A 14,916-nucleotide genomic window follows, 5' to 3' on the forward strand; every position below is an offset into this window, starting at 1 on the left:
TGCTAAAGAAGTGCTGCTACAGCTGGGAGAAAGGGATATTGGTGGCGGTATTAATACTTGGCAAAGTTCATGAAAGCCAAGAAGCAGGGTAGGGCACTCACAAGTCTCTGCCACCTGCAGGTGAGACAGAGGAAGAGGGGGGGGCGGCTCCTCCCACCCATCTACACAAGTGTCATCTCCCGAGGAAGCTTGGCCGTGGGTAAAGGTGCCCCACCCAACCTGCTGAGCCTTTCCCCTCCACTGGCAGATTTGAAGCCATGAAAAATTTCTGTTGATCTACAGCCAGTGGTCTGCTATATGACCACGTCTGGCAGGCTAGATGTGAATAGTGCAGAACAGGGCAAAGCAAGAGAGAGTGAGCATCGCCCACCCCAACCATTCCCTTGCTGCAGACCAAAGACTTCATCCCTGCAACTGCCAATTAACTCAGATGAGATGTTTACCCTTCCCTGAAAGAGAAAGGCCTGTTAAAACTACATGAAAATCAGCCATAGTTGTTAAAGTGCATCTCTCAAGATCAGGAACCATAAGCAAATGGCCTTCTAGTTCTGCAGTTCCTACAATTATGCCAGGTAATGGACAAATGCTATTCAACATCCATTCAATTGTTAGCATCTAGGAATCCAGAAACCTGTTTTGACTTCCATGGCTACCTCATCATACAGCCCTGGGATGGGGGAGGGGGGGATTAGCTTATTTCTCTTAAATATGAAAAATAAGACATGTATGTCTATCTCTCTTTCCTCTCAAAACTTCACTAAAATGATTGTAAATAGATGTTTTTAAAGTACAAATCCTTAAGAACAAAGAAAATAGAAGAGAAGACAGCAGATGAAAGATGTCAAATATTCTGGCAGTGGCATGTCAACAGAGGGGCAGTAGCTTAGGCAGCAGAAAACGAAACCCTAGCAGTCTGAAGTGGAAAGCTCATGTGAGCCGCAGGAAGGCCTAGGAATTGGAGGTACTGAGTTACTTCAGAGGCAGAAGTGGGGATGGAATTAAAAATAGGAAGATTGATTGAGAGTCTGTAAAACAAACAGATAAGCGCCCAGATCCCCTCCTAAAGTGCACAGCCAGGTAACTACCCTTTCCTTATTCGGGCTACAGCAGAGAAATCTATCCTCTGGAGAAGTGGGATGAGAGAAGTCCTGGAGAACAAGGGCACCTGGAGCACCAGAGGAGGAACGGAAGGCCCTCAGGGACAGTCCGAGAATGTAGGCAGTCAGGCCTGAGGTTCAAGGATTCCTCTTTAGCTAAACTGACCTGCCTAAGTGAGAAGACCTGTAGATAACGCATCTGAGGATCTCCAAATGAAATGACCAAGTTATCGCCTCATCACCCAAGCATAAAGCCCGTCATCTGACAGAATGTCCTCTTGGCTTTTTAGTATTTCACTATTAAAATGGAAAGTCAGCCAAAAATCACCAGACATTTCAGGAAACCCTCTAATATGAAATAAATGCACCAAATCAAACCAACAGGGAAAAGGGAACTTGGAGGACACAAAGATAACACAGGGAATAAAAGAGAAAATTTTTAAACCTTATAATTAATTTCCTCAGAGAGATAAGGAAAGCATCCATAAAAATAAAAACAAAAAGACCAAAGTAAAATTCTTGAAAAAATTAAAATATTAAAGCAGAAATTTAAAACGGATCCTGTAGGAGGAGTAAAGAAGAAAATGAAAAATATTCCAAAAAAGTAGAACAAAAACATAAAGAAGAGAAAAGAGAAGAAAATTACAACAGTCAACTAATAGGCGTTCCAGAGTGGAAAGAACAGAGACAGTGGACTGGAGAAAATTTGTGAAGAAAAAAATAGAAGAAAATGTGTTGGAACCAGGGCACTTGAACATCCATATTGAAAAGACCAACTGAGTGCTCAGCAGAACAGGTGGGAAAAGTCTCACAGTGAGGGACGTCACTGCAAAATTCAGATCACCAGGAACAGGAAGACCCTGAAAACATCCAGAGAGAAGCTTTCATAGGTTCCAAACGAAGGCTCGAGAATAAAAAATGACTTTAGACCTCATGAAACAATGCTGAACGCAACGCTCAAAAACAATTATTTCAAACTCTCATAAAAGACTCTTTCCAACTCAGAAAATATACTCAGCCCAATTCTCAATACAAGTAGAATGTAAAGGCATTTTCAGGAGAGCAATGTTTTTAAAAATCTGTATCTATCTGGGTGAACGAAGAGAGGAGAAGCCCAGGGTCAAACCAAAGCAGCAGAGTGCTGGCAAAGGCCTGGATGAGGGCTAGGCAGCCCCAGGGAGCTGGGCCCTTCTAGCAGGGTGAGCCTCAGAAGAGCCTTTTTAAGAATAAAGTGGAATTGGTAAGTTAACTGCTGTATTTGAACACAGTGGAAAGGTTTTATAGCTGTCAGAAATTGCAGAAGACCTGTAAGAGGTGCGTAGAAAACTAACCAAACAAGAAAATATAATAGCACATTACATGACTTAGGTGAATCATGTTTAGATATTCAAGGTCACAATAATGCAAACATACAATATTGATTTGAACTGTGATAAAACCATATTAAGGGTATGGGAAAAAGAGAGTGTGTGTACGTCTGTGTGTGTTGGGGGAGGAGGGCAGGAGAGAGTTAAAATAGTGTTTGTAGCAGAAAGTCAAAAGCTGTATCTAAAACTGACATATTAAGAAATAACTGCATAGTATCTCAAGAAAGTTGAAAAAAGAAAAATGTGTGTACTTCATTTTTCAGAAATATGGGGGAATGGGAAGTCAGGAGAAGACACAAATAGGAGAATTGAAAATTATTGCCTCTGGAAGGAAACCATCAACAAAATGAAAAGGCAACCTACTGAATGGGAGGATATATTTGCAAATGATACATTCAGTAGGGGGCTAATATTCAAAATATATAAAGAACCCATAAAATTCAACACCAAAAAACAAATAATCTAATTTAAAAATGGATAGAGGACCTGAATAGACAATTTTCCAAAGATGACATACAGATGGCCAACAAACACATGAAAAGGTGCTCAACATCATTAATCATCAGGAAAATGCAAATCAAAACCACAATGAGATATCACTTTACACGAGTCAGAATGTCTAATATCAAAAAGATAAGAAAAAACAAGTGATGGTGAGGATGTGGGAATTTGTTGGGAATATTGGTGGGAAAATAAACTGGTACAGCCACTGTGGAAAACAATATGGAGCTTCCTCAAGAAATTAAAAATCTAAATATGGTCTGATCCAGAAATTGAGTATTTACTCAAAGAAATGAAAATACTAATTCAAAAAGATATATGCACCCCTATGTTTATTGCAGCATTATTTACAATAGCCAAGATATAGAAGCAACCTACATGTCCATTGACAGATAAAAGGATAAAGATGTGGTACATATAGACAATGGACTATTATTTGGTCATAAAAAAAAACAATGAAATCTTGCCATTTGCAACAACATGGATGGACCTGGAGGATGTTATGCTAAGTGAATTAAGTCAGACAAAGACAAATACTGTGTGATTTCACATACATGGAATCTAAAAAACAAATGAACAAACATAAAACAGAAACACACTCATAAATACAGAGAACAAACTGGTGGTTGCCAGAGGGAACGGGAAGGGGAATGGGTGACATAAGTGAAGAGCATTAAGAGGTACAAACTTCATAAACTAAAGGTATAAAATTGATTTTACACCTCCAGTCATAAAATAAATAAATTTACAGAGATGTAGAGTACAGCATTGGGAATATAATCAATATTATAATAAGTTTGATGGTGACAGATGGTAGCTACACTTAATTGTGGTGAACATTTCATAATGTATATAAATGCTGAACCACTATGTTGTACACCTGAAACCAATATAATATTTTATGTCAACTCTATGCAAGGAAGGGAGGGAGGGAAAAACTGTTGCCTCTGGCAAATGGGATGAGGAAATGGGAGGTTAATAGTACATTTCATTACAAGTTTAATAGAACTAATTAAATTTTTTAAGTTTTTATATTATTCATAAGTATTCTTTTAATTTAAGGAGATTAAGAACAGATGGTCAGATTAGAGTTTAGCAATATCACCTGCCTAGTAACCAACAGCTGCCCAATATCTTGCTTGACTGCTGAAGCCAGTAGCTTTCAAAAAGTCAGTTTTGTTTCCATCAAGCCAAGCTTTCTCCAGAATAATAATGTGTCAAAGGATCTGATCCAGTCCCACAGGCACTGTCTCTACTGCTCTCATGTCCAGCTCCACTGTGGGACCTGCTGGCAGACCTTCCCATGTCCCACAGCCAAGTACCACTCTTCACCATTCATCTCTTCTGCCGTTAAGATCAGTTGGAGTCAGAGAGAGAAGACTCAGTGGACAAAAAAGCAGACCAATCACCATGCTAAGTGAGGGGCTGCCCAACGTGGCTCTCTGGTCAGTTCCTTAGAGGAAGGGAGCTGACATTCACGGACCACCCACTCAGTCCCAAGCATTGGACTCTGGCACTTTCGCATATTATTATCTTAACTGAGCTTTCTAAGAAGTAGATTTACCACTTCTATTTTAAAGAAAGACCAGGAGACGGAGGCTCAGAGCAGTTTTCCCCAGACCTACAGCCAAGCAGGCGGCACTCGGACGCTAACCGGTTATTCTGATGGCTGGGCCTGCCAGGGGTCTTGGTGATGACTAATTAACAGCAGTGGGCAAAGAACGACACACCCTGGGGCTTGGCAGGAGCTGCTGACCCTGGTCTAGCTGGTCGAAGGGTGAGTGGGCATGTAGTAAGCTGGAGACAGAATGGAGCAGTAACAGGGGCCCGGGGAGGGTAGGTGAAGCACCTACCCATCAGCAGCCTCCGTTTCACCCGTTTATCCCCATCCGCCACTAATGTGGCATTGCTCTCTGGTACCTCCAGGGCAGTGTCCTCTTGCTCTACAAGAGATGCAAAACAGCACAGTTCCCAGTCTGAATGAGTCAGATTATTCATCCCCTGTACAACCACTTCTGCTGAAATCCAGACATGACAACAAGGTGAGATACATGACTCTTTCACTTGATAAAAATGTGTCATAATGAGGCTCTGTGAGAAACACAGCATGTTAAACAGCCGCAGAAACTTGGTAAACATTAAATGCAGAAAAGATTTTTGAAGTATATTGCACTGACCAAAGAGACACTAGGGAACGCAAGCCATAGCCCAGGACAAAAAGGATATTGGGCTTGGGGACCTGTGAGATGGAGCTAGCAAAGCACTGGCCATGAAGGGCAGGGCAGGCGTCCCGCCAGAAATATACATCCCTGGCACCTGCTGACTGTGAAGACCACTGTGTCATCACAAACAGCTAGACTTTCACTTCATGTCACCCTGGCCCCTTGGGATGTGTCATAGCTTCAGCAGCAGCCTAGTCCAGGAGAGGAGAAAGGGTTTTCCACATTCTCAGAGGGAGAGAGGGACCACCTACCCCAGGCCCAGACCACTCCCTCTAGCACATGTGACACACAGGGGACCACTGTGGGGGCAAATGCCCTGGAAACACCTTTATCTGGTGCTAAAGGATGCCCATGCTTAGGGTTAGGGTTAGGGCTAGGGGTTAGGAGTCAGGATTAGGCTTTGGGGTTAGGGTTAGGATTACGGATTAGAGTTAGGTGTTAGGATTCAGGTTAGCCATTGGCAGGCTCGGGCAGACCCTCATCCAGTTGGGGATCCCCACTCACCCAGGCAGCTCCTCCCATCTGCGAGCAGCTTGTACTGTGGATGGCAGCTGCACTCCGGGCCTTCAGCTGTGTCTTCACAGGAGTGCTGGCACCCGCCGTTTCCATGGTTACAGGTCACTAAAAGGAAAATGAATTGATACAGAAAGCACTGACATTTCTGCAGCTAGGGCCGCATTTGCTCCAGAAGAACTTTGGTTTTCATTCAGCTAACATTTGAGCACCAAGTACATGCTAAGCACTGGGCAAAAAAGAGAAAACTCTGACTCAGACTCTGTGCCTGTCTTTATAAACAAGTGGTGGCAATATGAGTAGTTGAAATGCTGAACGACAGATTTGAGCAAAGTTATACAGCAAGGTGGAGATGGGATGGAGGGATTTTTCACTATTTAAGGGAAATATACCAAAAGATTCTAGACTACTGCTTTGCTCTAGCAGGAGAAGTTTCCATGTTAACACAGCTGTACTAGGATTTTTGGAAATGCTATAGTACTTTATGTCTAAACAGAGAATAGTTAATGTGTACGTATGTGTTAGCATTTCTCTCATAAGATTCCATCTGGATTAGTTAGAAGGGAGAGTAATCAGAGGAAATAATGACTCTTTGTACACAATTAATGCAACATTAACCAATAATTACAAAGACTATGTATGAATTCATTAATAACAAGCAAAAAAAAAGCCAACTATGAAATTATCTATTCATCACACTGGACAGTGGTTACCTCTGGCAAAGGAAATGGGAGGGTGCAGCTTATATGTGTTTTTTACACACTTTGGGCTGTTTGAATTCTCATACAGGCATTTATAATTTTCCTAATTTAAAAGAACCAAGTACATATTTTGTGATTACAGTTATGCAAAAATTGTGTCTGCACGTGGACAACTGAATAGGAATATGAAAAAAGTGAGGAAAACTAGGTATGTGGCAGAACTCCATATCTTTTTTCTTTCCTTAGCATTTTCTCTGGCATAGACAGTGGATGCTTTTAATTAAATTAATTCAAGGAACATGTTTAGTGGCTGGTTGTTTCCTGTTATCTGCCAGAGTTTCATGGTTGTGTTTCATGACTGAGGGAAGGCTGTGTCCAGACTGTGAACAGCATTCATTGCCCCAGCTATCAAACAAACGTACAGCGAGCACACCCTATGGAGGCACCAGAAGACTGAGAGGCAAAAATAAGACAAGGTCCCCGACTTGTTGGGCTCACAGCTGGGGAGACAGACACCTGAATATACAGCGCAACCCAGAGAGTCATGCGCTATGACTGGAGAGTGAATGGGGCTCTGGAAGCCAAAATACAAAAGAGCTGCCCTGGTGGAAGGCTTCTGAAGTGGGAAAGCATGGTGACGAAGAGCACAAGCCTATGGTGATGAAGAGCACAGGCCGTGGGGTTAGGCAGACCTGCGTTTGAATCCAATTGGCCACTTACTGTCTGTGTGACCTTGTTGCTTTACCTTCTCCATCATTTTCTCAAGCAAAAATGAGGATAATAATATTTAGCTTATAGGGTGGTGATTGTAAGAATTAAATGGAATATGGCACATCTTTGGACAAGCTTTCACACACAGTAAATGCTCCCCAAAAAGTAGTGGTTACCTTCATTGTTATTAGAAGTTAGGCATGACATTAGATGAGTGAGAATTCACCAAGCCAAGAGGGAGGAGGGTTTGGAACAGAGCTTGGAGGCATGAAAGAGTGTGGGCTGCTCCAAATGTCAAGGCGTTTGGTGTTTGGGCAAAGGAGGCAGATAAGGCTTATTCGAGAAGCAAGAACCAGGCAGCAAAGAGCTGGAGCTTGCCAGATGAGAAAGTGTGATTTTATTCTGCAGGGACAGGAAGACCCAGCCCCCAACATTCAGACTCCTTACTCCTAAGTTTCATTTCCTTTCAATTGGCTACTTAAAGAAACATCACTCCCTGCCCTTCTGCAATGAATTTAGTACCCGGCGGAGGTCAGGGTCTGGAGCTGGCTGCCTTCCCTGCTGCTGCTGCACCGTGAGGTGGCATTTCTGAGACTGGGCTGCAGGAGACAACCTCCAGGGTAGGTAGGATCATTCCCAGTGCTGGTGTGGGCCAGTCTGTACTTACAGATGCAGTCTCTCTGGTTCTTGGCCAGCTCAAAACCAGGCCGGCACTCGCAGGCGACGCTGCCCCTTGGGGCCTCCTTGCAGATGTGACTACAGCCATGATTCTTATTCATGCAGCTCAGACCCTCTGCAAAACAGCAGCGTGCAGCCTGTAACCAGGCTGAGGTCAGACTCTGGAGCCCCAGGGCACCACAAAGGCTGGTTGGTGGCCTGCAGACCTGCCTGCTTGGGTCTCCGGGAGCCCCACATTTTAAAAGACCATGTCATTAAAATCAAGCCAAGCCAATTAACAGAGATATGAAAATTTTCTTATGTCACCAAGAGATATGATATTTCAACCCTCTAAAGAAGTAGGAACACTCCCAATACACTCAAAAGAAAGCCCTCTCAGGAGCGCTCCGCTGGGCATGGAATCAGCCTGCGGACCCCGGGAACTCAGCCTCGGACTCTCATCTCTGCCATGTTGTCACCCGTGGTCAAGAATGCAAAGAGAAGAGGTGAATCTCTCCGAGAAAATCTGCAGATAGACTGATGAAGATTCCCAACTTTCTCACATACCCTTCAAGATGATTTTCAGAAAAGGTCAACCATCCTCTCTAGCCCCACCAAACCCACACTTTGGAAGTGACTGTGACTACTGCATTTTGCCGTCACAGACACCTGCCCAGGGACCTCTCTTCTGTGACCCTCAGTTAGTCCCTGGCCCTCCCTCAGCAGGCTTGGAGCACAACAACACAACCACAGAGGGAACAGAGACCTCATCCATGTGGCTCCATTTAGCTGCTGTAAAATTCTTTTCAGGTATTCTTATAATTTTCATTAGGCCTGATCTTGTGGTAACAGTAATAGGAAGGGGCTTATTTTCCTGGATAGTTTAACATGCATCTAAATGATGAGGTCACAGCAAAGTATACATCCATGTGCTTGCCAGCATCACATCTCTTCCTAAAACCAATTCTTTGAGACCTTGCCACCTGCCATCATGCTGGAGGAGCTGGTAGCATACCCACGAGTATTCTCAAACCCCTGCTCAGCTCTTACTGCACTGCTGAGTGTGTATTCCCATGGTGCTTCTTTGCATTTGTGCAATCCAAGTCTAAAATATCTTTGAGAGCAGGGGTTTTGCTCTTGTTGGTTCTCTACAACAAGACACTTTCTAATATTGAGAGTAGCACTGCTTTAAACATGAGTATAAATTTTCATTCAACTTCTCTAGGATCCACACTGTTCTGTACTGTGCCCCTAAAACCTTAGCCAGTTCGTTCTAATGAAGTCAAAAGTTACCTCCCTCTAATTCTCACCACAGAGCCATTGATCTGGGCTTAACTGGAATAGTTGTTTTAATACAAACAGATGTCATTCCTGTTCCAAAAGACAGCGCAAGAGTTAATGCATCCCATACTCTCTTAAAACCATCTTGTTTTTAATCTGACAGTTAAAAGCTGTTTGAACTCCAGCGTTCAATCTGCTGGAAGTTGCTGGGATTCATTCACCCGTGCCAAGGGCTGCTGGCAATTAACATGGAAAGAGGCTTGCACTGGGTCAGTGGGAAGCTCTCTCTTAGCTCTTACTGGTGATTTCTAAAGATGTTACTTGTTCCTGGTAACATCGAGATGGCCCTGGAGGTGAGAGCTGCCCCCCAGAACCAGCATCGTCTTCTCCTGGGAAGGCCTAGCAAGCATCAAGTTTGTCCCTGGACCAGCAGAGCACTTGGAATACTAGGTGCCAGGAGCACCTAGGGGCAAATGTAACAGTGCCCAGGAAAGGCCGCAGTGATGCCCGTGAAGCTCCCAGTCAGGTGAGCTGCTTTGCACTCTGCTTACAAGTCTGCTAAGACATTTGCAACATGACTGTTACTGCCTCAGAACAGTTCATTTACACAGGAACTATTTCACAAGAACTGACTGTGTACCAGATGCTGTAGGGATACACAAAAAGTTGCCCCCACTGTTGTCATATCCTGTCAAGGTAGACCTAAAATTACCAGAAAATAATGGAGGTTTAAATGGCTTTAGAAATGGTGAATGCTTTTTGAGAGGAGACCCCAAAGTTTTTTAGAGCACCCTGACTTAAACAAGGCCCCTGTTAGGGGAAGCAAATGGACCTGGTCCACACTGGGAGGTCTGGTCATGTTTCTGCCCTGTAAACTGGCCTCGCAGTAATGTTTAAGATTGTTAAAAAAAAAAAAAAAATTGTGAGTGTGCCAGCAGGGAAACAACTCAGAAACATTAGAAATACCCCATTCTGATGGTCCCCAGGCCCAGGGTGTCCCTGAAGACTATTTCTGGGAACTGAATAAAAACATGCCTTGCAAACAGGGCCAGGAGCGTTCCCTAACAGGGAGAAACAGGCCCTGCTGAGAGCACAGCCCCTTCCTCACTATCCTGACACCTTCCCCACTACTCTAAAAAGGCAGCCATGCAAACCTCTAAAAATATTCTCAGAGCAGACGGAACAAAAGAGGAATGCTCATTTTGAGAGCCTGAGCACCCATGAATAGGGACAAAGGCAGGCTGGGAGCTACGTCTCTCTCCGGCCTACCCCCATTACATGGGTGAGAACACACAGTCTCTTTACCAGAGCTTTGGGATCTCTAAGGATAAAAAAAATCAATAGTTTAAGCTTTCCCTCTGAATCGGCTATTATGTTCCTTTTTATTGAAGAATGCTTAGTAAATAATCATTTAAAACAACAATTTCAACACTAGAATATACTAGTTTGCAGTGTTATGTTCTTTCCATCTTTAGACATCTTTAGACATGGACAACCATCTTTAGAGTTGTCCACTGTGGGTTTTAAAGTCTATTTTAATACAGTTTCTAAGGGTTTCATGTGCACACCAAGGAAGAAATCCCAAAGGAACAGCGTTTAAGTAGAACAGATTGTTCTACTTAAGAAGATAAAAACCGGAGGACAGAGGGGTCTTAGTTACACACTGCTCTAGTCTGTCGGCTCACACTTCCATGGATTCGCCGAGCAATCGGGTTGAAACAACAGAAAATCACAGAGAGCACTTCCAGGCCACAACTTGAATTCTTGGATTTTAATTTTAGCTCCAGACAAATATGTTCATTTTTAAATACTCTTCAGGGGACTCAAGAATGTCTGAATTGTAGAAAAGTTAGAAAATGCGGATTGTGGAAAGGAACTACTTCTGTATTTACTTCTCTTATGAGGGGCCTGGGTCTGTAATCAGTCTGGGGAGCTCACTGGAGGGGCGAAAGCAGCTGAGCCACTGCCCTGGAAGCACAACAGTAGGAGATGATATTAATCACTGAGAGCTGCTTTGTGAGGATCAGGGTGGGATCCAGGCAATGGCTCCAGGCCCCCACCTCCCTCCCACCTGAAGAGAAAGTCAGAGTGACTTCCCAGGAGGCAACACTGAGCCACCGAAGGGGAGACGCCTGGAGATGCACTTTACTCTTGCTGCTGGCATCTTCATTCTGCCTCAGACCAAATGCAGTCAAGGGCCCCACCTGCTGAGATAAGAGATCTGCCTGGCTGGAGCCCTGTGCGACTACCCTGCCCAAACACGGAGGACAAGCAGGCTAGGGGTGCTGAGAGCCATCAGACCTGCTGGCCCCTGCGATTTCCTCTGGCTATCCTTCTTAGTACCCAAACACACTTTCTAGTTTGGTCTGAGGAAGGAACCATCATTCTTGGAAAATGAGGCAAAAATTATCTTCTACAAAGAAATCCTTGAAAAGCCACTAAAACCATGATTAAAACAATCAATCTACAAATCTGTGATTAAATGGTAGAACTTAATAAAATCGCCTCATTCTTAAGTTGTAAGAATGAAGCTGCAGCGCAGGTAAAGGGTGGTGAGAGTCTAATATTGAGGGCCCTTCCCTCAAACAGGCCCAGGCAACCTCGGGGCAAATATAGCACCGCATGCGCTTCTTTGGCTTGAGAAAGAACAGAGAAGCAACAGCACATCAGTTAGAAGTAGTTGATGTCCACATAATGCCTCTCCCTCCTGAGGGAAAGCATTGAACTAATCAAGGAATAAAAAGAAAGGGATAAACTCAGCTCAGAGAACAAAAGGGAGGACATAAGAGAAGTTTCCTGCAGACTTATGCAGGAATGGTAAGTGGTAACATGGGTGGAAAAAACCACAGCAGAGAAAGCTCACGTTTGGGGAGGGGAGTCTCTCTGGGACCACAGAGACCCAGGTTCGAAATGCAAAACACAGGGAAGGCTAGATCTGGGTCTAAAAACTGGGCAGTTGATTGCCAGTCTGTGTAGGAAGGCTCCAGCTGCCTCCCGCCCTGCCCAGACCAAGGAGCAGGCTCCCACTTAGTGCTGTGGTTTGCAGCACCTGTTTGAAAAACTTGGCAGACTGTCCATTATATTTCTCCTGAGACATTGAGTCATATGAGATGTACTCTACTTAAAGATTAGAATCAGAGCATGTGAGAGTTTGAAGAGACCTCAGCGCTCACCCAGGCCAACCCACTTATTTTGCCAGGTGAGGAAGTTGTAGCTTAGAGACCTGCGCCCAGTTACCCAGTAGCAGAATCTGGACTGGTCCTCAGGCCTCCAGAATTTCTGTACTTTATGCTTCCCCTTGAAAATTGTGCGGGTGGGGGGATTCTCAGAAGTGGCCCTGCCCCACCTACAGCAGAGCACAGGTACCTTGAGAGCGGTGAATGCACGTGTGCTGATTGTCACTCAGGAAAAACCCCTCCCTGCAGCGGCACTCGTAACTCCCCAGGATGTTGAGGCAGGTGTGCTGGCAGCCGCCATTGTTTTCCAGGCACTCGTCCACATCTGGAGGAGAGAAGCATCAGCCTTGGCTTTTGTGGCTGTTTCAAACAGCGTGCCCAGCCCGGCACCCAGGGACTCCTGCTAAGCGGCGAGGAGGTCCCTGCACCAGAGAAGCTCCCAGAGCTGAAGTTAACAGGCCCCTAGCGATTAACCCAGCCCTCGCGGGTCTGGGCTCAGTTAACTCAGCACAGACATGACATAATCAGCTCAGTAAGTACTTACTGAACACCTTCTCTCTCCAAAGCGCAGTGCTAGAGGAGACAGTGGAGCACTGATAAATAAGACTAAATTCCTTTGCTCTGGGAGCACGCCCTTCAGCAGAGCGAAGGCAACAAATGTACAGTAATTATGAGACGAGGTAGAAGGTGGTACAAAGGAAAGAGAGGTCACTTCTGTTGGGGGGGGTAGCAGGATGGCTTTTATGAAAAAGCTGATAAAAGAAGGGCCCTGCAGGATTTCCTCAGGTACAAAGCAGGTGAAGGGATTCTAGGCAGAAGAAAGGGTGTGAGCACAGCGTGAAAGCTGGGGTCACAGAGTATATTCAGATAAGGGTGGGCCACTCTATTTGGCCTGCACACGGATACATATGGGGATGTTACCGGAGGTAAAGCTGGGGAGACAGACTGGGTCACACGCAGAGGACCCTGAGTATCAGGCAAAGAAGTGACTACTTTATTTGGGAGGCAACTGGGAACTGGAGCAAGGGTGACATGGTCAGACCTGAGTGGGAAGAATAAGGCAGCCGCAGAGAGGCGGACACAGAAGAGGGGAAGGATGGGAAGCCTGGGAGTCTGGTTTCCCACATGTGCCTGAATAGCCTGGGCTTGGGACAAGTGGGGGACCAGGCCGGGCACCTGGCTGGGGGGACTCCTAGGAAGGAAAACCTGCAAGAGGACTGTGGCAAGCTGCCGGCGGGGCAGAGAGCTTTGTGGGCATGGGGTGGGGTTGGGGGAAAACATGGGGAAGACCAGCACTGGGTACAGGAATGGGGCTGGAGGTGTGGGCGGCCCCACCATAGCAGGGTGGTGATGTGCCAGAGAGGATGAAATTCGGGGCTTGGGCTGGCAGGCAGAGGGAAACCTGAGTCTGGTGCTGTAAACACAGCTGTGAAAATCATTTATTTGTGATGGTCGGATAAAGGGTGGGTGTAAGAAAGCCCAGTGTGGGAATGTGGGAAGGGAGAGGAGGGGAGCAGAGAGGACACAGCCAGAGGTGGATTTCAGGAGGATGCCAGGGGCAGGAGGAGCTACAGGAGACAGCAGGACCCCCAGAGAAGAAGCCGTCAGAAGGACAGGGGGCGAGGGAGCCTCCCTCCACCTGCTTTCTGCCCACGCAGGGTGGGGTTAGGAGGCCTTCCCCCCACTGTGTCACACACCACCCTGTGCAGCAGTACACTACGGGACTGCATTCTCCAAATCCTTGTTTTTTCAATTTGTACCTTTTAGTCCCTCAAAATCTTTTACTTATCTGTCTGCACTAGAACACAAACTCCTTGAGGACAGAGATTTTTGCTTTATTTACACAGCCCTGGAGCCTGCAGGTACAAGTTAACTGTCCAGTGCATGAGCAAACAAGCAGGAGAGCGCAGCATCACCAGAGCCAAAGACGAGGAAACTTCCAGAAAAGTCTCAGACATGATAAACGCTCAAGGAGAAGACTGATATCAAAGCCATATATTTTTTCCAGCCTATTTCCCATGTGCCTATCACTAGCTTCTGGGCACATCTGTAACAAGAAAATTCACATTTAAATATCTGTTATCTGGTTTCAAGCTTCAGATCTTACAGTCATCCATCCTCCCACACCACCCAGTAGATGCCTCTCTGAACTGATGGGACTCGAGCCATCCCCTAAAGCCTAGAAAATGTGCCCTTCTCTATGCCAAAGGGTAGCACATTCCAGAGGATGAGGCATGCTGAAACACACCTGGCCAGTTCGCACTCCCTAAATACCAAATCCTGCATTGGTTTTGAGTAAAGATGTGTGCTCCCTCTGAGCTGCCACCCCTCCACCCCATGTTTAACCTACTATTCCTTTTCTCCAAAGCAATTAAAGCAATTAGTAATATGTAGTTGGATGATTTACTCTGATCAAATTAACACAAAGTGTGTGTCCACATGCACAAATATGGATCACTAGGCTGGTGAGCTTCTCCAGACTGTAAAACAGTGGTTCTCAACCCTGGCTGCATGTTAGCACCCTGATGCCTTGACCCTACCTCCTGAGACAGTAATATAATTAGTGCCTTGGATGAAACCTAGCCAATGGTGGTGTTTTAAACTTCTCAAGTGATTCAAGTGTACATCCAGAGTTGAGCACCATGGCTACAAAATGGAATAGCTGTGATGTACTCCTAGACACTCAATGA

The 14,916-nt window shown here is 45.2% G+C and overlaps 1 protein-coding gene across 8 annotated transcripts in view; it reads right to left on the reverse strand.

The window, feature by feature from the left end:
- The window catches only part of SCUBE2 (signal peptide, CUB domain and EGF like domain containing 2), a 60,187-nt gene that overhangs the window by 35,759 nt on the left and 9,512 nt on the right, over positions 1-14,916 (reverse strand). For 7 of the 8 annotated variants that reach the window (XM_057507350.1, XM_036930955.2, XM_057507353.1 and 4 more), the window contains 4 exons: positions 12,417-12,551; positions 7,780-7,905; positions 5,692-5,808; positions 4,819-4,908 (listed from right to left, as the gene is read on the reverse strand). In XM_057507350.1, coding sequence (XP_057363333.1) covers positions 4,819-4,908; positions 5,692-5,808; positions 7,780-7,905; positions 12,417-12,551 — 468 coding nt within the window. The remainder of the gene's footprint in view (positions 1-4,818; positions 4,909-5,691; positions 5,809-7,779; positions 7,906-12,416; positions 12,552-14,916) is intronic. The other variant, XM_057507351.1, reaches the window with a different exon arrangement.

This window comes from Manis pentadactyla, chromosome 9, assembly GCF_030020395.1.
Source record: "Manis pentadactyla isolate mManPen7 chromosome 9, mManPen7.hap1, whole genome shotgun sequence".
NCBI classification, from domain to species: Eukaryota; Metazoa; Chordata; class Mammalia; order Pholidota; family Manidae; genus Manis; species Manis pentadactyla.